This window comes from Salmo salar, chromosome ssa20, assembly GCF_905237065.1.
Source record: "Salmo salar chromosome ssa20, Ssal_v3.1, whole genome shotgun sequence".
NCBI lineage: Eukaryota > Metazoa > Chordata > Actinopteri > Salmoniformes > Salmonidae > Salmo > Salmo salar.
Window position 1 is genome coordinate 29,666,440 of NC_059461.1, and position 27,752 is coordinate 29,694,191.

A 27,752-nucleotide genomic window follows, 5' to 3' on the forward strand; every position below is an offset into this window, starting at 1 on the left:
CTCACAACTGCAGACCAAGTGTAACCACACAAGCCCAGGACCTCCACATCTGGCTTTTTCAATTTCAGGATCATCTGAGACCCGACAGCTGATGAAATTGAGGAGTATTTAGGTCTGTAATTAAGCCCTTTTGTGGGGGGAAACTCATTCTGATTGGCTGTGACCCTGCCCAGTCATGTGAAACCATAGATTAGGGCCTAATGACTTAATTTCAATTGACTAATTTCCTTCTAAGAACTGTAACTTAAGTAAAATCGTTGAAATTGTATTTATATGTTTGTTCAGTATAGACGAGAACAGACCGAGACAGTCGAGATACTGTACTCTGAGGTTCGGGCCTCCAGTACCCTAAGCAGCGGTATGCATCTCTCCTCGCTAAACTACCTGCTGTTGCAGACACCAACGAAGAAGGTCGTTACCCACAGTGCTTTGCGTTGGAACTGGAAACAAAGTGTCTAGAAAACTTGTGCACGAGATGAATGTTCTGATTTAGTTTTTCGTATTTTATATTGTTTTGGTGAGTATGTGTGGCGCCTGTAATATTTGTTATCGCTACTTTGATAGCTACCTGGCTTGTGCATTTGATAACTTTATTAACTGTCTCGCTTGCCACAAAACACCATCCTGGCTTGCCTAATACATCTGACTTTTATACCAATACTTGATATACAGTCAAACATAGCATTGCAAAATCGTCGAAGTGTTCCTTAAAAGCCAGAAGGTAGAATAAAATTACATTTGAACTCAATCTAACTCAATTGTATGGTAGCCCAACCGGCCGCAAGATGGAGCTACTATGTAGTTTACGCCGTTTGTCAATGTGCTCAGCCAGCAATACACTGGTGTCCCCCATCGACCGGCTCGTACATCCTCCATTTAGGCTGAAAATGCGTCGTTTTTCTCCTTAATTTGATTTAATGCTTAGTTATTGGAAAAAGGGTAAAATATGCGTACTGCCTTATAAAACCATTTTTTACCACTATTTTCCGATAGTCTTGATGTTGCACACGGCGTGAGTCTTGTTTACTGCTGGCTAAATTCACACCGCAACATCAGGAAGTAAGTTTTTCGGCAAGACAACGGTCCATGCTGGACTTTAACTAGGCAAGTCAGTTAAGAACAAATTCTTATTTACAATGACGGCCTACCAAAAGCCTCCTGCGGGGGCTGGTATTAAAAATATAGGACAAAACACACATCAGGAAGAGAGACCTAAGACAACATGGCATGGCAGCATCACCACATAACATGGTACAAACGTTATTTGGCACGGACAACAGCAGCACAAAGGCAAGAAGGTATAGACAACACATCACACGAAGCAGCCACAACTGCCAGTGTCCATGATTGAGTCAATGAATGAAGAGATGGAGATAACTGTCCAGTTGGAGTGTTTTTGTGTAACTCGTTCCAGTCGCTAGCTGCAGCGAACAGAAAAGAGGGGCGACCCAGGGATGTGTGCTTTGGGGACCTTTAACAGAATGTGACTGGCAGAACGGGTGTTGTATATGGAGGATGAGAGCTGCAGTAGGTATCTCAGATGGGGGGGAGTGAGGCCTAAGAGAGTTTTATAAATAAGCATCAACCAGTGGGTCTTGTGACAGGTATACAGAGATGACCAGAGTATAGAGTACAGTGATGTGTCCTATTAGTACCATTGGTGGCAAAGCTGATGGCCGACTGGTAAAGAACGTCTAGCCGCTTGAGAACACCCTTACCTGCCAATAGTATATTACCCTGTGGGTTGCCTGGAAACCCAACATTGCATTGAATTCTACATCTGGCAGAAATGTGCAATTGAATCAGGAAAGTTTACTCTCAGGACCTCTACAAGCCAGAGTGTTGAATAAAATTATATTTAAACTTTATCGGTTGTCCATGCGGTTGGTCCTTTTACAGGTAGGAATGAGACAATATATCAACAGGGAAGTATAATTAATTCAACTATTCAGATTGCTGTCACCTGAAGCATGTACACACGATGAAAATACATGTGTGCATACTTGCAGAGTTCTGCACATGTTTCAGGTGATAGAAATCTGAAAGCACTACCAGCACTTCGATAAGGTGACTTAATTCTACTTTCCTGTGGATATATAGTCTCGTATTCTTACCTCCGAAAGGACCAACAGCGATAACGGGTAGAATATGTTTCGGCTAGGCTCACTGCATGGACACCTAGGGGTCTAGGCGCTAACTGTGCAGTTGGTCCTTCATCCACTCAAAATTTTTTACAAAATATCAACAGGAAAGTATTGTTTACCCAACTTTTTTGAGCACCCGTACTGCCGTTTAAATTTAAATCACCTGGTAAAAGCATATAAGCCCCTACAGACTTTGGTTACATGCAGGCGTTTTCTTCTGACTTGTGTTCAGCAGCTGCCTTTGGTCACAAGAAAACTAATCTTGATTGCCACACACATAGACCCATGTTTTGAAGACGGGTTAAGAACACTATCCTGTGGATATTTTGTCTCAAATTTCGACCAACTGAAGGATCCAACACCACAGACAATTAGCAGAGTTCAAATTAAGTTTATTCAACATTCTGAATTGTAAAGGGACTGTTTGGAATTGTTTAACATAAATGTGCATGGTGTTTCCTACATAATTTGAAGGCATCACCAAGTTTCGTACCTACATCATGGCTAGTAGTGCTGAGCGGTTAACCACCATTTCGGCGGGGGGGTTTGGTTATTAAACAACTGATGAACCGACGTCGGTTCAATTGCTTGAATTCCATTCATTTTTTTTTTTTTTTTTTGTGAGGCCAACGCCATTTTCTAGAGCGAAATCAAATCATCCACGAGAGAAATCAAGGCAAGAACTGTGTGGGACACTGGGCTGAAGGGAATTGTAGTCTTCATTAAGGAACTATTCAACCTAGTCGGATATCTTTTTATAATGACGAGATGCTCATGTCTCCCCCCTAACAATCGTCGTTCCAAAGTTGGGAAAGGGTCGTCCCAAAGTTGGTAAGGCAGGCGACAAGTTTAGGTCCAAAATAAGTCCATAGAAATGCATTGGGATTATTTTGGCAAGTGAAACCTCTCGCTTTGCCTCTTTTCCTTTCTGACCTAGGTCAGCAAATAACTACGATGACCATAACCCATTGCACCTGTTCTTTCCGGCTCAGAGACTAATACACTTTTACGCCTGCTACATTAGGTTTGATACACACAGACCGCATGAAAGAGGAATGTACACAACACAACCATGAGAAGGATAGACACAATTCGTGAAAGTATGCCTTATCTACTTTGAAAAACGAGTACAATTATTTAGTCAGACTGCTCTACAGCATACTTAGGCAGTCAAGCCTAGCAAAATTGGATGACTTAAGACAGTACAGAGATAACGTGAGATGGTTGTCTGGCTGAGATTAAGACTTTAAGGAATTAAAAATAATAAAGTCATAAGTAATATACACAACTGAAATATTGTATTATTTCAGTCATTTCATTTTTTTTGTATTGATGTTTACCCATTGTGGACCTGACAGAGACAATGGAGTATTTTCAATGTTTTGGCAATTGAATGTTTGCTATTTTTGGCTCAAATCTAACGGAAAACGAACCGATCTCAAATAGTAGTAATCGCTCAGCACTACTACCTAGCTAGATCCTCTCAGTTACTGACGTTGACTTTGTTTTTAGAACAATCATATGGTCACTTATGATTAACATTTGTTGAACTTTGGTAAATAGCTATTTATGTGAAATGCATTAGTAACAAATAAAATGTTATTTGTCACATACATATGGTTAGCAGATGTTAATGCGAGTGTCGCGAAATGCTTGTGCTTCTAGTTCCGACAGTGCAGTAATATCTAACAATTCCCCACAACAACCTAATACTTAGAAATCTAAAGGGGTGAATGAGAATATGTACATAAGTATATGGATAAGCGATTGCCGAGCGGCATAGGCAAGGTGCAATAGATGGTATAAAATACAGTTTATACATTTGATATGAGTAATGTAAGATATGTAAACATTATTTAGAGTGGCATTGTATTTGTTACCGGTCTGTTTCCATACCAAAAACCTGCTAAAGTGTCCTAGACTAGTCTGACGTTGACCAGCCATGTCTGACGCCCTGAAGAAGCGCAAGTCGAAGGTGCTCCGCAGCGAGATGGGCACACCGGAGGTGAAACGTGGCCGCGGAGAGGGGGACCAGGTGAGCACTGGAGAGGAGAGGGGTGGACAGCAGGTATGGTGGAGGAAGGGAGGGGGGTATGGGGTCAAGGTGGGAACTGTAGAGAGGAGGGAGCATTACCGAAATTGACTACTTTGGTGTGTGTGTGTATTCAGGATGTACGTGTGTACAGTGAGGAGGTGGAGCTGGATGGCAGGGACCCAGAGGAGGACTACCAGCAATATAAACTAACCTGCGAAGCTCTGGCCCAACTGATGAACGATATCCAGGAGCTGAAAGCCAACGGCGCCAAGGATGGGGTAAGAAACATACACACACCAGGGTTTTTGTTAGCCGGTAATTTGCAGGTTTTTAAAATGTAATAAAAGCCAATAAAAAAAAAAAATATGTAGCCGGCCATATTGTCCGGAGCTGTCTATCATACCCCCAGATCTTGCGCTTAAGCGCCATTCTCTCACTCCTTGGCATTGCCCACTGCCTTACGTGCGTGCACCTGCTGCTGAGGAAAGAGAAAGAGGAGCCTTGGCCTACGCTACTGTTGATTGCAAAGATGGGGGGCCTTTTTCATTGACGAAAAGCGAAAGTTAGAGTATGCCTATATTGAATAGCGTAGAAGGGGCATGTCCTCGTTAGCGGGGCTAAATGTAGGCTACTGTGCAACTCTATTCGGGTAGAAACTTTTATTTATAAAAACATTTGTATTTATAATAATTTGTTTTAGCATTATTATTGTATGTCGTTGTTGTCGTAGGCCTATTTATTAATATAAACCAGTTCTTTAAATATGCTAAATGTGTTTAGTTTAAGATGGGTGTTAAGTAGGCTTGTTGTAAAATAGATACAGTGGCTTGCGAAAGTATTCACTCCCTTGGCATTTTTCCTATTTTGTTGCCTTACAACCTGGAATTAAAATTGATTTTTTTTGGGGTGGGTTGTATCATTTGATTTACACAACATGCCTACCACTTTGAAGATGCAAAATATTTTTTCTTGTGAAACAAACAAGAAATAAGACAAAAAGAAACAGAACTTGAACGTGCATAGCTATCCACCCCCGAAGTCAATAGTTAGTAGAGCCACCTTTTCCAGCAATTACAGCTGCAAGTCTCTTTGGGTATGTCTCTATAAGCTTGGCACATCTAGCCACTGGGATTTTTGCCCATTCTTCAAGGTAAAACTGCTCCATCTCCTTCAAGTTGGATGGGTTCCGCTGGTGTACAGCAATATTTAAGTCATACCACAGATTCTCAATTGGATTGAGTTCTGGGCTTTGACTAGGCCATTCCAAGACATTTAAATGTTTCCCCTTAAACCACTCGAGTGTTGCTTTAACAGTATGCTTAGGGTCATTGTCCTGCTGGAAGGTGAACCTCCTTCCCAGTCTCAAATCTCTGGAAGACTGAAACAGGTTTCCCTCAAGAATTTCCCTGTATTTGGCGCCATCCATCATTCCTTCAATTCTGACCAGTTTCCCAGTCCCTGCCGATGGAAAAACATCCCCACAGCATGATGCTGCCACCACCATGCTTCACTGTGGGGATGGTGTTCTCGGGTTGATGAGAGGTGTTGGGTTTGCGCCAGACATAGCGTTTTCCTTGATAACCAAAAAGCTCAATTTTAGTCTCATCTGACCAGAGTACCATCTTCCATATATTTGTGGAATCTCCCACATGCCTTTTGGCGAACACCAAATGTGTTTGCTTATTTTTTTTCTTTAAGCAATGGCTTTTTCTGCCCACTTCTGTAAAGCCCAGCTCTGTGGAGTGTACAGCTTAAAGTGGTCCTATGAACAGATACTCCAATCTCCGCTGTGGAGCTTTGCAGCTCCTTCAGGGTTATTTTTGGTCTCTGTTGCCTCTGATTAATGCCCTACTTGCCTGGTCTGTGCGTTTTTGTGGGTGGCCCTCTTTTGGCAGGTTTGTTGTGGTGCCATATTCTTTCCATTTTTTTTTATAACGGATTTAATGGTGCTCCGTGGGATGTTCAAAGTTTCATATTTTTTTATGACCCAACCCTGATCTGTACTTCTCCACATCTTTGTCCCTGACCTGTTTGGAGAGCTCCTTGGTCTTCATATTGCCTCTTGCTTAGTGGTGTTGCAGACTCTGGGGCCTTTCAGAACAGGTTTTTAAACTCAGCAAAAAAAGAAACATCCCTTTTTCAGGACCCTGTCTTTCAAAGATAATTCGTAAAAATCAAAATAAATTCACAGATCTTCATTGTAAAGGGTTTAAACACTGTTTCCCATGCTTGTTCAATGAACCATAAACAATTAATGGACATGCACCTATGGAATGGTCATTAAGACACTAACAGCTTACAGACGGTAGGCAATTAAGGTCACAGTTATGAAAACTTAGGACACTAAAGAGGCCTTTCTACTGACTCTGAAAAACACCAAAGAAAGATGTCCAGGGTCCCTGCTCATCTGTGTGAATGTACCTTAGGCATGCTGCAAGGAGGCATGAGGACTGCAGATGTGGCCAGGGCAATAAATGGCAATGTCTGTACTGTGAGACGCCTAAGACAGCGCTACAGGGAGACAGGACGGACAGCTGATCGTCCCCGTAGTGGCAGACCACGTGTAACAACACCTGCACAGGACCGGTACATCCGAACATCACACCTGCGGGACAGGTACAGGATGGCAACAACAACTGCCCGGGTTACACCAGGAACGCACAATCCCTCCATCAGTGCTCAGACTGTCCGCAATAGGCTGAGAGAGGCTGGACTGAGGGCTTGTAGGCCTGTTGTAAGGCAGGTCCTCACCAAACATCACCGGCAACAACGTCGCCTATGGGCACAAACCCACCGTTACTGGACCAGACAGGACTGGCAAAAAGTGCTCTTCACTGACGAGTCACAGTTTTGTCTCACCAGGGGTGATGGTCAGATTCGCCTTTATTGTCAAAGGAATGAGCGTTACACCGAGGCCTGTACTCTGGAGCGGGATCGATTTGGAGGTGGAGGGTCCGTCATGGTCTGGGGCGGTGTGTCACAGCATCATCGGACTGAGCTTGTTGTCATTGCAGGCAATCTCAACGCTGTACGTTACAGGGAAGACATCCTCCTCCCTCATGTGGTACCCTTCCTGCAGGCTCATCCTGACATGACCCTCCAGCATGACAATTCCACCTGCCATACTGCTCGTTCTGTGTGTGATTTCCTGCAAGACAGGAATGTCAGTGTTCTGCCATGGCCAGTGAAGAGCCCGGATCGCAATCCTGTTGAGCATGTCTGGGACCTGTTGGAGCGGAGGGTGAGGCCTGGAGCTATTCTGGGAACTTGCAGGTACCTTGGTGGAAGAGTGGGGTAACATCTCACAGCAAGAACTGGCAAATCTGGTGCAGTCCATGTGGAGGAGATACACTGCAGTACTTAATGCAGCTGATGGCCACACCAGACACTGACTAACTTTTGGTTTTGACCTTCTGTTAGTCACATGTCTGTGGAACTTGTTCAGTTTGTCTGTTGTTGAATCTTGTTATATTCATACAAGTATTTACACAGTTAGATTTGCTGAAAATAAATGCAGTTGACAGTGAGAGGATGTTTCTTTTTTTGCTGAGTTTATATACTGAGATCATATGACACTTATAGGCTGACCACACCACTCGCATCGTCTGCGTTGCAACATAAATTTAGAAATCCATGTTATTCAATTATTGCACCCACGCTGCTCGCGCGCACCAACGAGCGTCTGCGTTGCCAAGGGCTAAAATAGAAATCGGTTCTATTTCTGACGTAGATCGCGCTGCAAGTCCTGCCTCTCCCATCTCCTCATTGGTTTGTAGACGCAGGTACCCACGTGCCATCTCCTCATTGGTTATACCCATGTGGGTGACTGAAGATGAACGAGGTCAGTGGCGCTAATGCACCTAATTTATGAAAGTTGCCAATCGCAATATAAAGTCAAGAGAAGAAAAAGCCTGGAAGGAAGAGAGATGACTAGAAACGATTCGGTTGACTGTTTTATGTGTGGATTAATTGGCGGAGTAGAGGACCTTGGGCATTTCAGGTAAAATAACAACTCAATGTTTATATCCCAAGACAAATTAGCTAGCAACAGCAAGCTAGCTAAATAGGACAAATTACCTAGCAAGTGCAAGCTAGCTAGCTAAATTGCCATGCATGTTTAATGCTTTTCGACCTGTCCCCAAATTAATGTAATTGGTTCAGAGTTTTAAATATTTTAACCTGCGTTTGGTGTGGGGGGTCAAAATAAATCTATGCACCATGGCGCACGCGCGTGCGCAGCCAGTTTGGGTTCCGTGTTAGATTACACACAGGTGGACTTCATTTAACTAATTATGTGACTTCTGAAGGTAATTGGTTGCACCAGATCTTATTTAGGGTGAATACATATGCACACGCCACTTTCCCATTTTAATATTAATAAAAAAAATGTAAACAGGTTATTTTTTTCTTTTCGCTTCACCAATTTGGACTATTTTGTGTATGTACATTACATTAAATCCAAATAAAAATCTATTTAAATGACAGGTTGTAATGCAACAAAATAATAGGAACAACGCCAAGGAGGATGAATACTTTTGCAAGGCACTGTATCATTAGCTTGTTGCTGTCATTTGTTGGGTATGGTAGGCACTAGTCTTTCTTGATAATTGCTGCAATATAGCCTGTTCAAAACTTTTGAAGGTTTAAACTAGTTAGCAAGTGTTTTCTTTTCCTTCTGCTGATCCATTTTCTTTGGCCAAATGAACTCTTGTGTTTACCACAATATAATATTCTGCTTCTATTTTCCCTATAAACAATGACTTACTTTTGATATTACCCTAATAATGTTTATAAACTTTTTTCAAGGTTTGGTGTGGCTATTAGCCTATTATACTGCAGGCCGATGATATGAAGGCAGTGTGCATTGGCGCTCCGACTAACTCCAACATAGAGCTGGGACGATAAACCTAAAATTATCAAGACCGATCACTTTTATCGCAGACATTTTTCAGATATCGTTCATTATCATAAGTAGCCTATACCAGAGAGATGTGAAGATTGAAATTGAGTTTGCTAATACGGGTGTTTGTTAATGTGAAAATGAATGGCTACAACCATCAAACTAGTGGTACAGAGTTTCCCAAACTCTGGCCTGGTGCCATATGGATTTTTGTCCATATTGCCCAGCTCTACTCTGACAGTTAAACTTGAGGTGAGGAAGAATGTTTTAGGCCTACCAGAGTAACTCCTATAATTTAGAATATAATGCTTTAAGAATGAACCTCCTCCTGTATGCCTATATCTGTTAAGCAGACCGAAGCACCGCCGCGAAGCGTTCTATGGCGAATGCTGCAGAAGAAGCAAAGTCCTTCATATGTGACTCTTTCGTCCGCGCGCACAGACACGGCTGGCTGTTTAAACCTGTCTGAAAACAGCCTATACTATATCTTTGCCTATAAAAACTCTGAGCTGCATGCAATTGAACAAGTCACAGAAGGCATGCGCTCCTTTCGTTGCCTTCCTTGTAGAAAGAATAAAACGGGGTTGGGCGGATTATTTGAAACATTTACTCGCCTAATCCGTAAACCTACTAATACATTTATGAATAAATTAAAAACATGCACTATGCACAAATTCAATAGCTTAGAAACCTAAAAAATATATTTTAACCCGGTAATAATAAATCTTCTTCAACTGGCTATAGAATCTAATTATCAATAGTAAAACTAGGCCTATGATATTTCATTAAAGTAGACTCCAACAGCATATGTCGGATGGGAATTGCCTTTAGCAAGGCATTGCGGCTGGTACTGGCAGATCGCCTCGAACTTGTCAGCAGCACACCGAATTGCTCCAGCAATTGGAGGAGTTGTAGGCTACTAGTGATTGGCACCAATATGTGACGTCTGACTTTAGCCTGTTACCAGTTGCATTTTTTTCAATATGAAAAGACTGAATGCGACTGACCTGCACACGTAGGAAAGTGTCCAGATGACTGTGTGCTGATTGACCAGTAGGTGTGAATGTTCTGAAAGATGAATTCCCTAAATTGATGTTGGTCATCTGCTAACAGAAGGCAAGGATGTTTGGAATGGGATTACTTTTTTTTTTCTTCATTCAATTGAGTAGCTTTTATTTTGGTTGTGAGGACTAAACTGATATATCGCACTTGTCTGCCAAATGTGTAGGTGTCCACATAATGTTTAATTGAGTGTGATCATAAGTTATTTTAGCGATCCACAGTAGACGTCCTTGCTAATGAAAAGGCCCCCCCCATCCCACTGACGTGAGCTGCTGAACAGCGCACTTGCACTAATTTATGGATGAGAAAGTGAACTTGCCTTCTCCAAAAAGTTTTAAATGTAGGCCATTCATATGAAATATGTGCGAAATACTTTGTTTTAAGCATCAATTTATTCTAATCAGTTCTTGTTGTCTGGCTCTAACTGCGAGCAGCACCTGTCAAACTCAGTAATGTCTCTGAAAACACAGGGATGTTGGATTTTTGCAGCATTCCATTGGAAATGAATGTACTTCTGGTGTACCAAAACACGATGCTGTTTGTCTCATTGAGGCAATCCTCGACAAAAAGTAGTGTTGCGTGGGTGGACGGTCTAATGGGTTACGCACCCAATGCATATGGATGACTGGTAAATTCTTTAAATGTCCGATAAATGTAAATCTTCCCAGTTGCTTGTCTGGCGGCAAATTTTCCTGACGGAAACCTTGACACAGAGGCTACTCGGTGTTAAACGAGAGTTGTTGCTCTAACCCCCATGTTGTCTGCCCTTCCCTCCAGTGTGCTGAGGTAGAGCAGAAGAGGATGCAGAGCTGTATCCACTTTATGAGTCTGAAGAAACTCAACCGCCTGGCTCACATGAGACTGAAGAGGGGGAGAGACCAGACACACGAGGTATGTATATATACACACACATGCATACTCTCTTTCACACTCACAGTTCCCTCTACACACACACAGCAAAAGCAGTTATTGACTCTCCTCACCTCTCTCCCTCCTCCAGGGCAAGCAGAGAGTGGATGTGTTGCACCTGCAGCTCCAGAACCTGCTCTATGAGGTCATGCACCTGCAGAAGGAGATCAGCAAGTGTCTGGAGTTCAAGTCAGTACCACTGAGAGAGGGGGTTCTAATTCACGTCTGCTCCAAGTCTGCCGGCATTTGTCCAGGAATGAGAAGCTTAGAGTTTTGAGGCACAATGTCTAAAGTTAATAGTATATTTTCAAAGTTGATGTTGTTCTCTGTGTGTGTGTGTGTGTGTGTCCAGGTCAAAGCATGAGGAGATAGATCTTGTGAGTGTAGATGAGTTCTACCAGGAGGCCCCCGCTGAGGTATCCCGCACCCCCATCACCAAGGACGACACCCACCAACTCACGCTGGCCAGGCTGGACTGGGAACTGGAGCAGAGGAAGAGGTGCCACACACACTGAGAAACCTTTCTTGCTCTGTAGGTTAGCTGAGCAGTACATGAGCTCCCACTGTTGTGTGTGTGTGTGTGTGTGTAGGCTGGCTGAGCAGTACAAGGAGTCTCTCTCCAGTAAGGAGAAGATCCAGAAAGGCATTGAGATGAAGAAGGAACACCTGAGTTCTCTACAGCCTGGACTCAACGCTATCATGCAGGTAACATACCTCTTTGTAACTCACACCCATGTGACCTTCCAGGCCTGAAGCCTAAACCTGTCCCCTTCCCCAGGCATCCCTCCCAGTCCAGGAGTATCTCTCCATGCCATTTGAACAGACCCAGAGACAGACAGAGATCGCCCGCCACCTTCCCCCCTCTCTCTATGTCCTACTGGTACAGGCCAGTGCTTACGGACAGGCCTGCGGTGAGTGTTTGTGTGTTCACTTACATTTGTGAATACGACTGTGTGCCAGACTTTTTTTTAAATTGTCACATTATCCATTTTGATGAGGACATGCGGTTTTTATGCGTTTTGTGTTTGTGTGTGTTTCAGATAAGAGCCTGAGTGTGTCCATCAGTGGAGACGTGGACGAGGCCAAAGCTCTGTCTAAACCTCCAGAGGACTCCCAGGGTAAGACTGCATCACACCTGCCTGGCTGCATGTTAATGACCCTATACTATGTGTGAGTGTTCGACAGGGCAGTGATTAAGTAGAGAAACGTGTGTGTGTATTTTGACTGTGTGTATCTAAGTGTGTGTCATTTGATTGTCTCTCCTCTCTAGATGATGATTCTGGTGATTCTGATGCAGAGGAGGAGCAGGAGAAAACGGTGAGTGTGAGAGTGTCCCACACCATGCTGCCACTAGAGGCCCCTGTAATACCACACACACACACACACACACACACACACACACACACACACACACACACACACACACACACACACACACACACACACACGCAAGCAAGCATGTGTCAGGGTCAACGAGTTCACCTCTCCTACACCCAACCCTCCTACCTACCCACATTTTAAATTGCCTATTGTTATTATTTATTGATTGATTCATATTTCTGCTGAAAGCAACTGTCTGTGGTTGCCTGGTCACATTACTGCTGCTCTGCCACACCTCAGCTGTACCTCCTTTTCACCCCTCCTCCCTCCCTCCCTTCCCACCAGCTAGTCCTTCTCTTTCTCTGTGAAATATGTATGATCTGATTGTCTCTATTGAATACTCCTCCTAACATCTTAATGACAGATGATCACTTAGGATTATAGATTGCTTCCCAAGTGGCACCCTATTCCCTATAACAAGGGTTCCCAAACTTTTTCACTCAGGCCCCCCTTCCAGCATTGATGAACATCCTGCGATGTCTATTTCTATAGACACAAGCATTGTTCATGACACAAACTGTTTACACCCCTCTTGTTGGCGGAAATAAAAAACATATATAATAATCTTGGAATTCTAAACATTTTGCCATGTCTAATGTGTATTCTTGTGACATTTGAGTGACTCCAACATTACCACAAAAAACCTAGTTAAAAAACATTATCTGACATGGGCTAGTTGATCTGGACATTTCTGACTAGTTATAAATGGTTCTTTAAGGTATGCAGCTGATGGTGCACTACCCAATTTCAAAATTGCAACTTGCATTCTACTATTACAACTTTAAGTAAGTTGAAAGCCAGACTGAGTTCCCCCAAAAATGTGTGTGTATGGGGCTTTGTCATTATGGGGTATTGTGTGTATTTTAGAATAAGGCTGCAACCTAACAAAATGTGGAAAAAGTAAAGGGTCTGAATACTTTCCAAATGCGCTGTACCAGCGCTCTGGTCTAAAGTACTGCAGTATATAAGGTAAAAAAATATATATATTTACACACTGAGTATAGAAAATAGGTGAATCCAGGTGAAAGCTATGATCCATTATTGATGTCACTTGTTAAATCCATTTCAATCAGTGTGGATGAAGGGGAGGAGACCGATTTTTCTATTTTGTATTTTTTTCTTTCTTTCTTTTTATTTTTTTTAATATATATTTATTTTAATTTTTTAAAGAATGGATTTTAACCCTTGAGACAATTGAGACATGGACTGTGTGTGTGCCGTTCAGAGGGTGAATGGGCAAGACAAAATATTTAAGTGCCTTTGAACGGGGTATGGTAGTAGGTGCCAGGTGCACCGGTTTGTGTCAAGAACTGCACCGCTGCTGGGTTTTTCACGCTCAACAGTTTTCCATGTGTATAAAGAATGGTCCACCACCCAAAGGACATCCAGACAACTTGACACAACTGTGGGAAGCATTGGAGTCAACATGGGCCAGCATCCCTGTGGAAAGCTTTGGACACCTCGTAGAGTCCATGCCCCAACGAATTGAGGCTGTTCTGAGGGCAAAGGGGAGGGGTGCAACTCCATTTTAGGAAGGTGTTCCTAATGTTTGGTTAACTCGGTGTAGACATCAGTACATCTGATTAATGAGCAGTAGAACATGACAGCGTGATGTAATGGTAATTCTCTGTGTGTAGAAGAGGAGGAGACCTACTACAGGTGGTCAGCTGGATGATAAGAGACGTGAGATGCTGAAGAGACACCCTCTCTCCCTCTGCCTAGACCTCAAATGCAAAGGTACACACACACACTTTCTATTCCAGTAGTTTCTGTGTGTCAGCCTTTCACAGATAGTGCTGTTTTTCTATCTCTGTGAAAGACTGCAGTATTCTGTCACTGCTCCTCAGTGACACACACACTGTTCCTGTGTGACAGGCAGCAGGACGCTGTCACTGCTTCTTAGTCTCTCTGGGACAGTAAAGGGGAGATGACATCATTCAGAACTACAGTTGAAGTCGGAAGTTTACATACACCTTAGCCAAATGCATTTAACCTCCGTTTTTTACAATTGCTAACATTTTAATCCTAGTAAAAATCCCTGTCTTAGGTCAGTTAGGGTCACCACTTTTATTTTAAGAATGTGAAATGTCAGAATAATAGTACAGTGATTTTATTTCAGCTTTTATTTATTTCATCACATTCTCAGTGGGTCAGAAGTTCACATACACTCAATTAGTATTTGGTAGCATTGCCTTTAAATTGTTTAACTTGAGTCAAAAGTTTCAGGTAGCCTTCCACAAGCTTCCCACAATAAGTTGGGTGAATTTTGGCCCATTCCTCCTGACAGAGCTGGTGTAACTGAGTCAGGTTTGTAGGCCTCCTTGCTTGCACACGCTTTTTCAGTTTTCTATAGGATTGAGGTCAGGGCATTGTGATGGCCACTCCCATAACTTGACTTTGTTGTCCTTAAGCCATTTTGCCACAACTTTGGAAATATGCTTGTGGTCATTGTCCATTTGGAAGACCCATTTGCGACCAAGCTTTAACTTCCTGACTGATGTCTTGAGATGTTGCTTGAATATATCCACATAAATGTCCTTCCTCATGATGCCATCTATTTTGTGAAGTGCACCAGTCCCTCCTGCAGCAAAGCACCCCCACAACATGATGCTGCCACCCCCGTGCTTCACGGTTGGGATGGTGTTCTTCGGCTTGCAAGCATCCCCCTTTTTCCTCCAAACATAACGATGGTCATTATGGCCAAACGGTTGTATTTTTGTTTCATCAGACCAGAGGACATTTCTACCAAAAGTACGATCTTTGTCCCCATGTGCAGTTGCAAACTGTAGTCTGGCTTTTTTATGGCGGTTTTGGATTAGTGGCTTCATTGCTGAGTGGCGTTTCAGGTTATGTCGATATAGGACTCGTTTTTCTGTGGATATAGATACTTTTGTACCTGTATCCTCCAGCATCTTCACAAGGTCCTTTGATACTGTTCTTGGATTGATTTGCACTTTTCGCACCAAAGTACGTTCATCTCTAGGAGACAGAACGCATCTCCTTCCGGAGCAGTATGACGGCTGCGTGGTCACATGGTGTTTATACTTGCGTACTATTGTTTGTACAGATGAACGTGGTACCTTCAGGTGTTTGGAAATTGCTCCCAAGGATGAACCAGACTTGTGGAGGTCTACATTTATTTTCTGAGGTCTTAGCTGATTTCTTTTGATTTTCCCATGATGTCAAGCAAAGAGGCACTGAGTTTGAAGGTAGGCCTTGAAATACATCCACAGGTACACCTCCAATTGACTCAGGCTAATTGACATCATTTATCAGAAGCTTCTTGTCATACACAAAGTAGATGTCCTAACCGACATGCCAAAACTATAGTTTGTTACCAAGAAATTTGTAGAGTGGTTGAAAAACAAGTTTTAATGACTAAGTGTATGTAAACTTCTGACTTCAACTGTATATGACTGTTAGAAATGGATATTAATGGAGGTGATAAGGATTTTGTGGTGCAGTGTATATGGTGATGGTTCAGTGCATAGATTGAACAAGAATCATTAATTTAGTGTAATCAACAATAACATCACTACTAAGGCTACACAATGTCGCTTCGTCTCTCCTGGCTCTGCAGTCAGACAGAACCCAATGGCACACTGAGAGAAGGACACATACACACACTCACTCTCTCACAAATATACACACACGCACACAGCTTTTACTGCTGCAAACCTCCAAAAGCTGCTTCATGGTTTAGAGCAGTGGTTCCCAACCTTTTTCGGTTACTGTACCACCAACTGAAGCCTATAGTCTCATGAGTCTTCTCAAATACCCCCTGTGGATAGGCCCAGTACCCCCCCCCATGGGTCCCAGTACTCCTGGTTGGGAACCACTGGTTTAGAGGACAACAGAGAGCGTGAGAGGAGGCTGATGTAAATGTGCTTAAAATAAGGTGTGAGTGCTGCAGCGCAACATTGCTGCCAGCTCCACACACACATACCGTCCTCTCCTCCCTGCCTGCAGTTCAACATTGCTGCCAGCTCCACACACACACACACATATATACCATCCGCTCCTGCCTGCCTGCTTGCCAGTGGATAGTTACACCTGCAATGCAGAACATCCCCCTCCCCTCTCACCTCATCCCTTCTCTTTGCCGTCTCTCCCTCCCCTCCTCCTCTTCTCCATTCCCCATTTCCTCTCTTCCTCCCCTCCTTCCCCTGTCAGCAAGATAATGCCTCACTTCATCCTATATAGTACCTGTGGACTCTGTTTTTGGCTGGTATTAAGCCAGCTCTCTTCTATTTTCAAACCCTAGCGCCAGGATTGGTTATTTACCTGTCGTATATGAGCTCACTTGCACTGAAGTGGGAGGGGTGGCAATATCTGAGGTGTGTCCTTGAAAAGGTGCTCCGAAGTGCCACTTTCATTATGCGCTGGTAGGGCTATTTAAGACCAACTGAAAGCTGGTCTTAGTGCTAACACTGTTGGTTATGGCATGAATTTTAACATTGGTTATGGCATGGATTTTAACATTGGTTATGGCATGGATTTTAACATTGGTTATGGCATGGATTTTGACATTGGAAGTGCAGCCTATCTAGCCGTGAAGCACAGTGCCCATATACACATGGAAAAATGTTATTTTTGTGCCCATAAACCTCGTATTTAGAAACAAACTCGTGTTTTTTTTCCCCCCTCTCAATGAAGGCTGTTTTTTTTCTTCTCCTGTCCAATTCATTCGCCAAGTAGTCAAGACTGTCGATGAAGAGTTTGACTCATGAGTCCGCTTTGAAATTAGTCTTAATCACCAACGTTTGGCAGCAGCAAAACAGTGAGCGGACATCCCCTTTTTATCTATGTAGGCGATTGTACATTATTTTAGCCAGCTCATGTTATTATTTTGGATGTGCTTAAAATACCCTCCATGTAGGCTATATGCCCATCATGGAACGAGAGATGAGATAATCCAGTGACGCTTATATTCAGAAACCTGCAAGCCCTTAGGCTACCCTTACCCTACTATAACGAAAGCTAGTTCTACACCTATGCATCTGCCGTCTTCCTTATCCTGGCCCTTCATTAGCCACGTAGCCTATCCATAAAGGGCTTCTAAATGATCTACTCATGAAGCTTTTACCGTCATGCTTTTGCATTATTCACATAGGCCTACCTGCCATGCATCCTCCATTCTACTTTTATCCATCCCCATTTCCAAAGAGAGCCTCTTGTCTGGTTACCAAAGACGCGCTCCTACAAACAAATTCAAATGTTAATTCCTATAATGCCATATCCACGGTAGGCCTTGCTTATTGAGAATGTGCCTCACATACAATTTACAGGAGCCTATAGTATTTTTTTATTTAAGGAGAAGTGCGACGCGTAAAGGCCTATACTTGTTGAAGCCAATTACAACATCGTTGACTGTCAACACTCAAAGCATATTGAGAAAACACTAGATGTTGCTCTTACTCGTTACTGTAACCTATGCTATTTGATAAACTGTGGTATCAATCCACAATGGACCAGGATGAGAATATTCTGTGCCCCCCGCAGAATTGGAGTTGATGACAACGCAAAGACCGTCAGTAACCTACAGAACTTGAGACAAACGCATGCAGTATTAAGCCATGGAACTCCTTGATTGGCCAGAGAGTGGCCAAGCCTTTGTCACATCTACAACTTGTTTATTCATCAAAACCCAGCCCTTTCGCACCACCACTAGCTATTGCGCTCATAATAACGGCTGTGAAAATGGCACAAATATTTCTGACCCCCCCCCCGAACCTATAGCGCTACTTTTACGTAAGGTTTGTTAAAATGAGCCCTGAGTAACCGTGTCATAGCTAAGAATCTAGTCATCCTCTTTGTGTTAATTCACATTGACATCACCCGTGAACCGGTTGGTGCCTGAAACATTCTCCTTTCAGGCTGCAAAGTCTTCAATTTCCTCAACTTTATTTAATGCAGAAAAGATGGGGAAAAAAACAGGGAAACTATGCATACTTTCCTTATAAAACATAATTTTCCACCATCATGCTAGAGTGGCTAAATGCTAATCCCAGTTGTTGCATATGGCATTCAGCCAATCAGGTAACAGCAGTCTGTTGTTTATCACTGAATGAACGCGGGGCGCAACATCAGAAAGTAGCATTTCTAGGCGTTAGCCACTCTAGCATGGTGGTAGAAAATGGTGTTTCATAAAGTACGCATATTTTCCTTTTTTTATTTATGTATTTTTTTATTTTTTTTGCCTTCTCCCCATTAAATACAGTTGAGGAATTTCAAGCCTTTGCAGCCTGAATGGACAATGTTTTAGGTACAAACCAGTCCACGGGGGATACAAGTGTATTGCTGGCTGCATACAATGCTTTTGAAAGCTAAGATTGCCATCTCAATATTGCCATCTGCCAGCCTTTGGGCTGTTTGTGGCAGATGCAATTTTCCATCCACGATACATGCACACCCACAATGTCTCATCTCCCTGTTTGCTAAATGGCATATTATGTATATATTATAAATAGATCGCATCATACCCAGTGACCCCTGTCCCTCTGTCTCTAGACGGCAGTGTGCTGCATCTGTTCTTCTACTACCTGATGAACCTGAACATCATGACTGTCAAGGCCAAAGTCTCCACCGCCACAGATCTCACTGGAGCTATCAGCGCCGGGTGCGTGTGTGTGCTTCGTGTGTGTGGAGTTTGGGGAGTGTGTGTGTGCTTGCGAGTGTGGGGAGTGTGTGTGTGCTTGCGAGTGTGGGGAGTGTGTGTGTGCTTGCGAGTGTGGGGAGTGTGTGTGTGCTTGCGAGTGTGGGGAGTGTGTGTGTGCTTGCGAGTGTGGGGAGTGTGTGTGTGCTTGCGAGTGTGGGGAGTGTGTGTGTGCTTGCGAGTGTGGGGAGTGTGTGTGTGCTTGCGAGTTTGGGGAGTGTGTGTGTGCTTGCGAGTGTGGAGTTTGGGGAGTGTGTGTGTGCTTGCGAGTGTGGAGTTTGGGGAGTGTGTGTGTGTGTGTGTGTGTGTGTGTGTGGAGTTTGGGGAGTGTGTGTGTCTGTCTTGTATTGATTCTATTTTCTGGCAGGGAGCTGTTAAACTCTGACACGCTGCTCAACTGCCTGTATGCCAAGGACCAGGGGCGCGAAACACCCAACCCCTCTAACCGTTACCAGTTTGATAAAGTGGGGTAAGGATGCTGTCCTAAAGCCCAACACCTATATACACAGTGTACAGTTGCTTCAGTATCAATACAGATATTGTTTAATTGTAGGATCAGTATTAATTTATATATTTTGTGTTCTTGTAGGATCAGTTCATTTGGAGACTACGTGGCAGAACTGGGTCATCCCTACTTGTGGGTGCAGAGTCTGGGAGGACTGAAGTTCCCCAGTGATGCACCAGAGGTGTGTGTGTGTGGCCCTCCCATTGCTATTAGTAAATTGTCTGCTGCTATGGTGTGCTTCTTTCTCTCTGTCTCTCTCTGTGTGTGTGTTAAGCCTACCGTGTGTGTTTCAGGGTTTGCGTGCAGGCAGTTCTCTGAGTGCCAGTCACATGGAAAGCACCATGAAGCTGCTGAGAGGACGAGTCCAGTCACGCCTGGCCCTGCAAAAACAATTCTCCTCACTAGGTATACACACGCCTGGCCTTTCACAAACAGTCCTCCTCACATTTCTCATCACTGGGTACACGCACACAGACAATAAAATACATGTTTAAGGTATTGTATGCTTGTGTGTTTTTCAGAGCACAGTATTGTTCCAGTGTCCAGTGAGTGCCAGCACCTGTTCCCTGCTAAGGTTCTCTCCCGCCTGGCTCGCTGGACTACCATCACACACCAGGAGTACACGGTACGAACACACAAAACACTTCCTCACACTTTGTTTGCTGTCAACACAACTGAGGAGTACACAGGAAGTACACAACTTTGACTACAACTCAACCACACTCAATATAACAATTTCTGACTCATTGTAGCTGCTGTGTAGATGGCGTGGCTATAAAAGGCATTGTGGTTTAATTAAATAAACCATATAGTTTACTGTTCTTTGTGTTCTCTCTCGATCTATAGAATCTGGTGTTCACGCAGCATGTGTCAGAAGCAGGTTTGGCTCGGGAGACTGACCTGTTCTTCATGGCCGTGTTGGAGAGAGGAACAGGTAAATACCAGGGGTTAAAGTGATGATTCACTGCGTAATATATTAAGACATTCCTGAAGAATTGGAGGCCTGTCTGCTTTGTTTGGACAAATTCTTTAGAAAATAAATGATCTCTTTCCCTTCCAGCTCGTCTTCAGGCTGCGGTGGTGTTGAATCCCCGGTACCCAGTCATTTCTCCTCTCTTTGCTGTCTCACTCAGCTGGAAGGGGGAGCGCAGTGGGCGTACTGACGACAACCTTCGAGTGAGTATACACACCCATCACACGCTGTGAATACGAGACCCTATCACAAGGGAGGGCAAATCTATATGCTGTTATGCCCTTTGATGTTAGTGGTTAGACACTCACCGGCAGTGATTGACACGTCTAACCCCTCCCCCAGGCCATGGAGAGTGAGGTGAACGTTTTCAAATCAGAGCTCCAGGGGCCCCGCCCAGGCCACCAGCTGCTGACCAATCAGGTAGCTCGTCTGGGTGTCTGTCTGGATGTGTACCTGGAGACTGACGGACAGGACGACAGCGTGGAGGGACCACGGGAGTTCCCCAGAGAGAAGATGTGTCTACGCACTGTCAGGTACATGTACACACACAAAGTTGGCACCGATCGACATGGCCCTCCTGCTTCTGGCTCCTAAGCAACTTTGTAGTATGTATTTTTGTTGTTGTTCTCACATTATTAGCCCAGAATGTTTTTTGCATTATTACATACAGCCAGAAATGACTTTTGGATATCAGAACGGCAGTAACTCGCCAGCATTTCGACCAGAAATACGACTTTCCTGAATTGGATCCTTTGTTGGTACCCCCCAAAGCAATTTAACTTATCCCAGTGGCTGCTCCAAGACGCTGCCAGTGGAGAAGAGTTATTTGGAGTGGAGGCATGCACACCATCCACCGCGTCCGAGTATATTACTCGCTAATGTTCAGTCCCTGGACAATAAAGCAGACAAGCTCAGGGTGAGGATCTCCTTCCAGAGAGACTTCAAGGACTGTAACATAGGCTCTTTCACGGAATCATGGCCCTCTCCGGATATACTGTCACCTTCCATACAGCCAGCTGGGTTCTCAGTACATGTACTGGGTTCTCAGTACATCGCGCAGATAGGAATAAAGAAGAAAAGTGGGGGTCTATGCCTCATGGTGAGATTGTGGTAACGTACAGGAACTCAAGTCCTTTTTTTTCACCCGACCTAGGATACCTCACAATCAAATGTCGATTGCATTACCTCCTAAGATAATTGTCTTCGGTCATCGTCACAGCCATGTATATTCCCCCTCAAGCCGATACCACGACGGCTCTCAAGGAACTACGCTGGACTTTGTGCAAACTGGAAACCGCATATCCTGAGGCCACATTTATTGTAGTTGGGGACTTTAATAAAGCAAATCTGAGGAAAATGCTACCGAAGTTTTATCGACATATACTCGCGCTTCAAAAACTCTGAAACATTGTTACTCTTCCTTCCAGGATGGCTACAAGACCCTCCCTCGCCCTCCGTTCGGCAAATCAGATCATGACTCCATTCTGCTCCTCCCTTTCTATCGGCAGAAACTCAAACAAGAAGTACCTGTGCCACGGTCTATTCAACGCTGGTCTGACCAATCGGAATCCATGCTTCAAGATTGTTTTGATCACCAGGACTGGGATATGCTCTAGGTTGCCTCTGAGAATAACGTTGACGTATACACTGACACATGGTGACTGAGTTCATCATGAAGTATATAGGGGATGTTGTTCCAACTGTGACAATTAAAACCTATTCAAACCAAAAACCGGGGATAGATGGCAGCAATCGCGCAAAACTGAAAGTGTGAACCACCGCTTTAACCACAGCAAGGTGACTGGGAATATGATTAAATAGAAACAGTCCAGTTATGCCTTCCGCAAGGCAATCAAACATGCAAAATGTGAGTACAGAGACAAAGTGGAGTCGCAATTCAACGGCTCACACACGAGATGTATGTGGCAGGGACTCCAGAAAATCGGGGGTTATAAAGGGAACCCCAGCCACGTCGCGGACACTGACGTCTTGCTCCCGAACAAGCTAAACAACACCTTCACCCGCTTTGAGGATAACACAGTGCCGCTGACACAGCCCACCCCCGAGAACTGGGAGCTCTCGTTCTTCGTGGCCGACGTGAGTAAGCGTGTTAACCCTTGCAAGGCTACCGGCCCAGGCAGCATCCCTAGCCGTGTCCTCAGAGCATGTGCAGACCAGCTGGCTCGGGTGTTTACAGATCTATTCAATCTCTCCCTATCCCAGTCTGCTGTCCCCACTTGCTTCAAGATGTCCACTATTGTTCCTGTACTCAAGAAAGTGAAGTTAACTGAGCTAAATGACCATTGCCCCTAGCACTCACTTCTGTCATCATGAAGTGCTTTGAGAGGTTAGATAAGGATCATATCACCTCCACCTTATCTGACACCCTAAACCTACCTCAATTTGCATACCACCCCAACAGATCCACAGTTGATGCAGTCTCTATTGCAACCCACACTGCCCTTTCCCACCTGGACAAAAGGAACACCTATGTGAGAATGCAATTCATAGACTACAGCTCAGCGTTTAACACCATAGTGCCCTCAAAGCTCATCAATAAGCTAAGCACCCTGGGACTTAACACCTCCCTCTGCAACTGGATTCTGGACTTCCTGACGGGCCGCCCCCCAGGTGGTAAGGGTAGGTAACAACACATCTGCCACGCTGATCCTCAACACAGGGGCCCCTTAGGGGTGCATGCTCAGCCCCCTCCTGTACTCCCTGTTCACTGATGACTGCACGGCCAGGCACGACTCCAACACCGTCATTAAATGTGCAGATGACACAACAGTGGTAGGCCTGATCACTGACAACAATGAGACAGGGAGGAGGTCAGAGACCTGGCTGTGTGGTACCAGGACAACAACCTCACCCTCAATGTGATCAAGACAAAGGAGATGATCGTGGACTACAGGAAAAGGAGGACCGAGCACGCCCCCATTCTCATCAACGGGGCTGCAGTGGAGCAGGTTGAGAACTTCAAGTTCCTTGGTGTCCACATCACCAACAAACTAACATGGTCCAAGCACACCATGACAGTCGTGAAGCGGGCACGACAAAACCTATTCCCCATCAGGAGACTGAAAAGATTTGCCATGGGTCCTCAGATCTTCAAAAGGTTCTACAACTGCACCATCGAGAGCATCCTGACTGGTTGCATCATTGCCTGCTATGGCAACTGCTCGGCCTCCGACCGCAAGGCACTACAGAGGGTAGTGCGAACGGCCCAGTACATCACTGGGGCCAAGCTTCCTGTCATCCAGGACCTCTATACCAGGCGGTGTCAGAGGAAGGCCCTAAAAATTGTCACACTCCAGCCACCCTAGTCATAGACTGTTCTCTCTGCTACCACACGGCAAGCGGTACCGGAGCACCAAGTCTAGGTCCAAGAGGCTTCTTTACAGCTTCTACTCCCAAGCCATAAGACTCCTGAACATCTAGTCAAATGGCTACCCAGACTATTCGCATTGCCCCCTCCCCTCTCCACACCACTGCCACTCTCTGTTGTCATCTATGCATAGTCACTTTAATTAATTAACTCTACCTACATGTACATACTACCTCAACTAACCGGTGCCCCCGCACATTGACTCTGTACCGGCACCCCCCTGTATATTTTGTTATTTTTTGCTGCTCCCCTTTAATTACTTTTATCTTTTATTCTTATCTGTATTTTTTTTAAACTGCACTGTTGGTTAGGAGCTCATAAGTAAGCATTTCACTGTAAGGTCTACACCTGTATTCGGCGCATGCGACTAATAAAATTTGATTTGATCAATCTACACACAATACCCCATAATGACAAAGCGAAAACATTTTTAGAATTGTTAAAAAAAAAATATTTTGCACATATATTAAAAATAAAAAACTGGTTACATGTGTAAATAAGGTTTCAGACCCTATGCTATGAGACTTGAATTTAATCTCGGGTGCATCCTGTTTCCGTTGATCATCCTTGATGTTTCTACAGCTTGATTGGAGTCCACCTGTTAAATTAATTGGACATGGTTTGGAAAAGCACACACCTGTCTATATAAGTTCCCACAGTTGACAGTGCATGTCAGAGCAAAAACCAAGCCATGAGGTCGAAGGAATTGTCCGTTGAGCTCCGAGACAGGATTGTGTCGAGGCACAGATCTGGGGAAGGGTACAAAAAAATGTCTGCAGCATTGAAGGTCCCCAAGAACACAGTGGCCTCCATCATTCTTAAAGTGGAAGAAGTTTGGAACCACCAAGACTCTTCCTAGAGCTGGCTGCCCTGCCAAACTGAGCAATCAGGGAAAAGGGCCTTGGTCACTAAGGTGACCAAGAACCTGATGGTCACTCTGACAGTGCTCCAGAGTTCCTTCCTTTGTGGAGATGGGAGAACCTTCTAGAAGGACAACCATCTCTGCAGCATTCCACCAATCAGGCCTTTATGGTAGAATGGCTAGATGGAAGCCACTCCTCAGTAAAAAGAACTTGACAGCCCACTTGGAGTTTGCCAAAAAACATCTAAAGGACAAAATTATCTGGTCTGGTGAAACCAAGATGGAACTCTTTGGCCTGAATGCCAAGTGTCACGTCTGGAGGAAACCTGGCACCATCCCTACAGTGAAGCGTGGTGGCAGCATCATGCTGTGGGGATATTTTTCAGCAGCAGGGACTGGGACACTACTCAGGATCGAAGGAAAGATGAATGGAACACAGAGAGAGATCCTTGATGAAAACCTACTTCAGAGCTCTCAGGACAGACTGGGGTGAAGGTTCACCTTCCAACAGGACAATGACCCAAAGCATACAGCCAAGACAATGCAGGAGTGGCTTCGGGACAGGTCTCTGAATGTCCTTGAGTGGCCCAGCCAGAGCACGGACTTGAACCCAGTCGAACATATCAGGAGAAACTAGAAAATAGCTGTGCAGCAACATTCCCCATCCAACCTGACAGAGCTTGAGAGGATCTGCAGAGAAGAATAGGAGAAACTCCCCAAATACAGGTGTGCCAAGCTTGTAGCGTCATACCCAAGAAGACTTGGGCTGTAATTGCTGCCAAAGGTGCTTCAACAAAGTACAGAGTAAAGGGTCTGAATACTTATGTAAATGTGACATTTCAGTCGTTTTTATAAATTAGCAAAAAATTCTAAACCTGTTTTTGCTTTGTTATTATGAGGTATTGTGTGTAGATTGAGGGGAAAATAACAATTTAATCAATTTTAAAATAAGGCTGTAACGTAACAATGTGGAAAAGTGAAGGGGTCTGAATATGTTGTGTGTGTGTGTGTGTGTTTATATGTACACACACAGCACCAGTCAAAAGTTTGGACACATACTCATTCGAGGGTTTTTCTTGATTTTTACTATTTTCTACATTGTAGAATAATAGCGACGACATCAAAACTATGAAATAACACACATATGGAATCATGACGTAAGCAAACAAAACAAAATATATTTGAGATTCTTCAAACTATCCTGTGTGTGTGTATATTATTAGATATTACTGCACTGTTGGCGCTAGGAACACAAGCATTTCGCTACACCCACAATAACATCTGCTAAATATGTGTATGTGACCAATAAAATGTGATTTGATTTGACACTCACACACTCTTCTCTCTCTATCTCTGACGTTGTGTTTCAGGGGTCCGAACCGTCTGAAGCCGTTCAAGTACAACCACCCCCAGGGCTTCTTCAGTCACCGCTGACCTCTCCTTTACCCCTCTCCCTTCCCCTGACCCCCTCACCCCAGATCTCTTACCCTACCTCAAGGCTTCTTCAGTCACCAGTGACTCCTGAATTTACCCTCTGTCATGCCCCTGCCCTCATATCCCCATATCTTGTTTAACACACTGTTTGACACATTCTGTGTGTCGGTTGGACAATAAAAAGCTAGTGATCTTGTTTGGATCTGCAAGTTCTTTTGTCTTTTTTAATGTTATTCTTCACTGCTGACTGATTTATGCTCAGCTTTATTCTACTATGAATTCTCTCTTTTAGCTAGTACATATTTATTTCCTCATCTCTCCCTCCCATCCCTTTTTCATTCCTCTCTGTGTGTGTGCGTGCATCAGATCACATAGTTATGTCCTTTATTATCATGGCTCAGCACTTCTCTAAGATGACTCATTCCTATTGGTTCTGGAAATACAGCGTCTACACTATCACACACACACTTAGAAATGTTCCCTATCCTGTATTTATAGTGTAATAAGAGATGATTAAATGTGTTCCCTATCCTGTATTTATAGTGTAATAAGAGATGATTAAATGTGTTCCCTATCCTGTATTTATAGTGTAATAAGAGATGATTAAATGTGTTCCCTATCCGGTATTTATAGTGTAATAAGAGATGGTTAAATGTGTTTCTTATGTATTTACAGTGTAGTAAGAGCTGATGAATAATACAGGACCACTTGATCATTGCCCTGGATGTAATCTGACATTAGTGCAGCATCACAGAGCCCCAGTAGCGCTCTCTCCTCCAGGACAAGCTTGCCACTGTTAGGATGTAGCCGATGTGTTTTGTGGGTTCCATACCATGGTGATCATTAGGGGAAGTGGTGTTCTGAGGATGTTTTTGCTGCAAGTTGTGTCTCCTGTTAATACCCAGTCATCCATCAGACATAAAGAGATTACATTAAAACCCCAAGGAGAATGATCATCAGGAAAGAATTCAAGGAGAAACTTAACGAACGTGATGATATCCTGTCAGAATTCAGGGAGATTCGCTACATGGCCAAAAGTATCTGGACACCTCTTCGTCGAACTTCTCATTCCAAAATCATAGGCATTAATATGGAGTTGGTCCCCCCCCTTTTCTGCTATAACAGCCTCCACTCTTCAGGGAAGGCTTTCCACTAAATGTTGGAACATTACTGCGGGGACTTGCTTTCATTCAGCCACGAGCGTTAGTGAGGTCGGGCACTGATGTTGGACGATTAGGCCTGGCTCGCAGTCGGCGTTCCAATTCATCCCAAAGGCGTTCGATGGAGTTGAGATCAAGAGCTCTGTGCAGGCCTGTCAAGTTCTTCCATACCGATCTCTACTAACCATTTCTGTATGGGCCTTGCTTTGTGCACGGTGGCATTGTCATGTTGAAAAACGAAAGTGCCTTCCCCAAACTGTTGCCACGAAGTTAGAAGCACAAAATCGTCTAGAATGTCATTGTATGCTGTAGCGTTAAGATTTCCCTTCACTGGAACTTAGGGGC

The 27,752-nt window shown here is 44.0% G+C and overlaps 1 protein-coding gene across 1 annotated transcript; it reads left to right on the forward strand.

The window, feature by feature from the left end:
• The first annotated feature begins 382 nt into the window (after positions 1-382).
• On the forward strand, positions 383-26,449 carry LOC106580291 (THO complex subunit 5 homolog). Its single transcript, XM_014161133.2, has 20 exons — positions 383-517; positions 4,057-4,179; positions 4,314-4,457; positions 10,919-11,032; positions 11,142-11,239; positions 11,403-11,549; positions 11,641-11,755; positions 11,829-11,961; positions 12,091-12,168; positions 12,321-12,367; positions 14,068-14,167; positions 18,941-19,049; positions 19,453-19,554; positions 19,675-19,771; positions 19,884-19,995; positions 20,112-20,215; positions 20,437-20,524; positions 20,651-20,766; positions 20,906-21,096; positions 26,184-26,449. The coding sequence occupies exons 2-20, from the start codon at positions 4,087-4,089 to the stop codon at positions 26,245-26,247; spliced, it is 2,052 nt and encodes a 683-aa protein (XP_014016608.1). The 5' UTR covers positions 383-517; positions 4,057-4,086; the 3' UTR covers positions 26,248-26,449.
• Positions 26,450-27,752: the final 1,303 nt, after the last annotated feature.

Coding starts and splice junctions, on each gene's coding strand:
- LOC106580291 (XM_014161133.2), top strand. CDS start 4,087: ATGTCTGACGCCCTGAAGAAGCGCAAGTCGAAGGTGCTCCGCAGCGAG. Junction 4,458..10,918: donor CCAACGGCGCCAAGGATGGG/GTAAGAAACATA, acceptor CCTTCCCTCCAG/TGTGCTGAGGTAGAGCAGAA. Junction 19,555..19,674: donor TACCAGTTTGATAAAGTGGG/GTAAGGATGCTG, acceptor GTGTTCTTGTAG/GATCAGTTCATTTGGAGACT.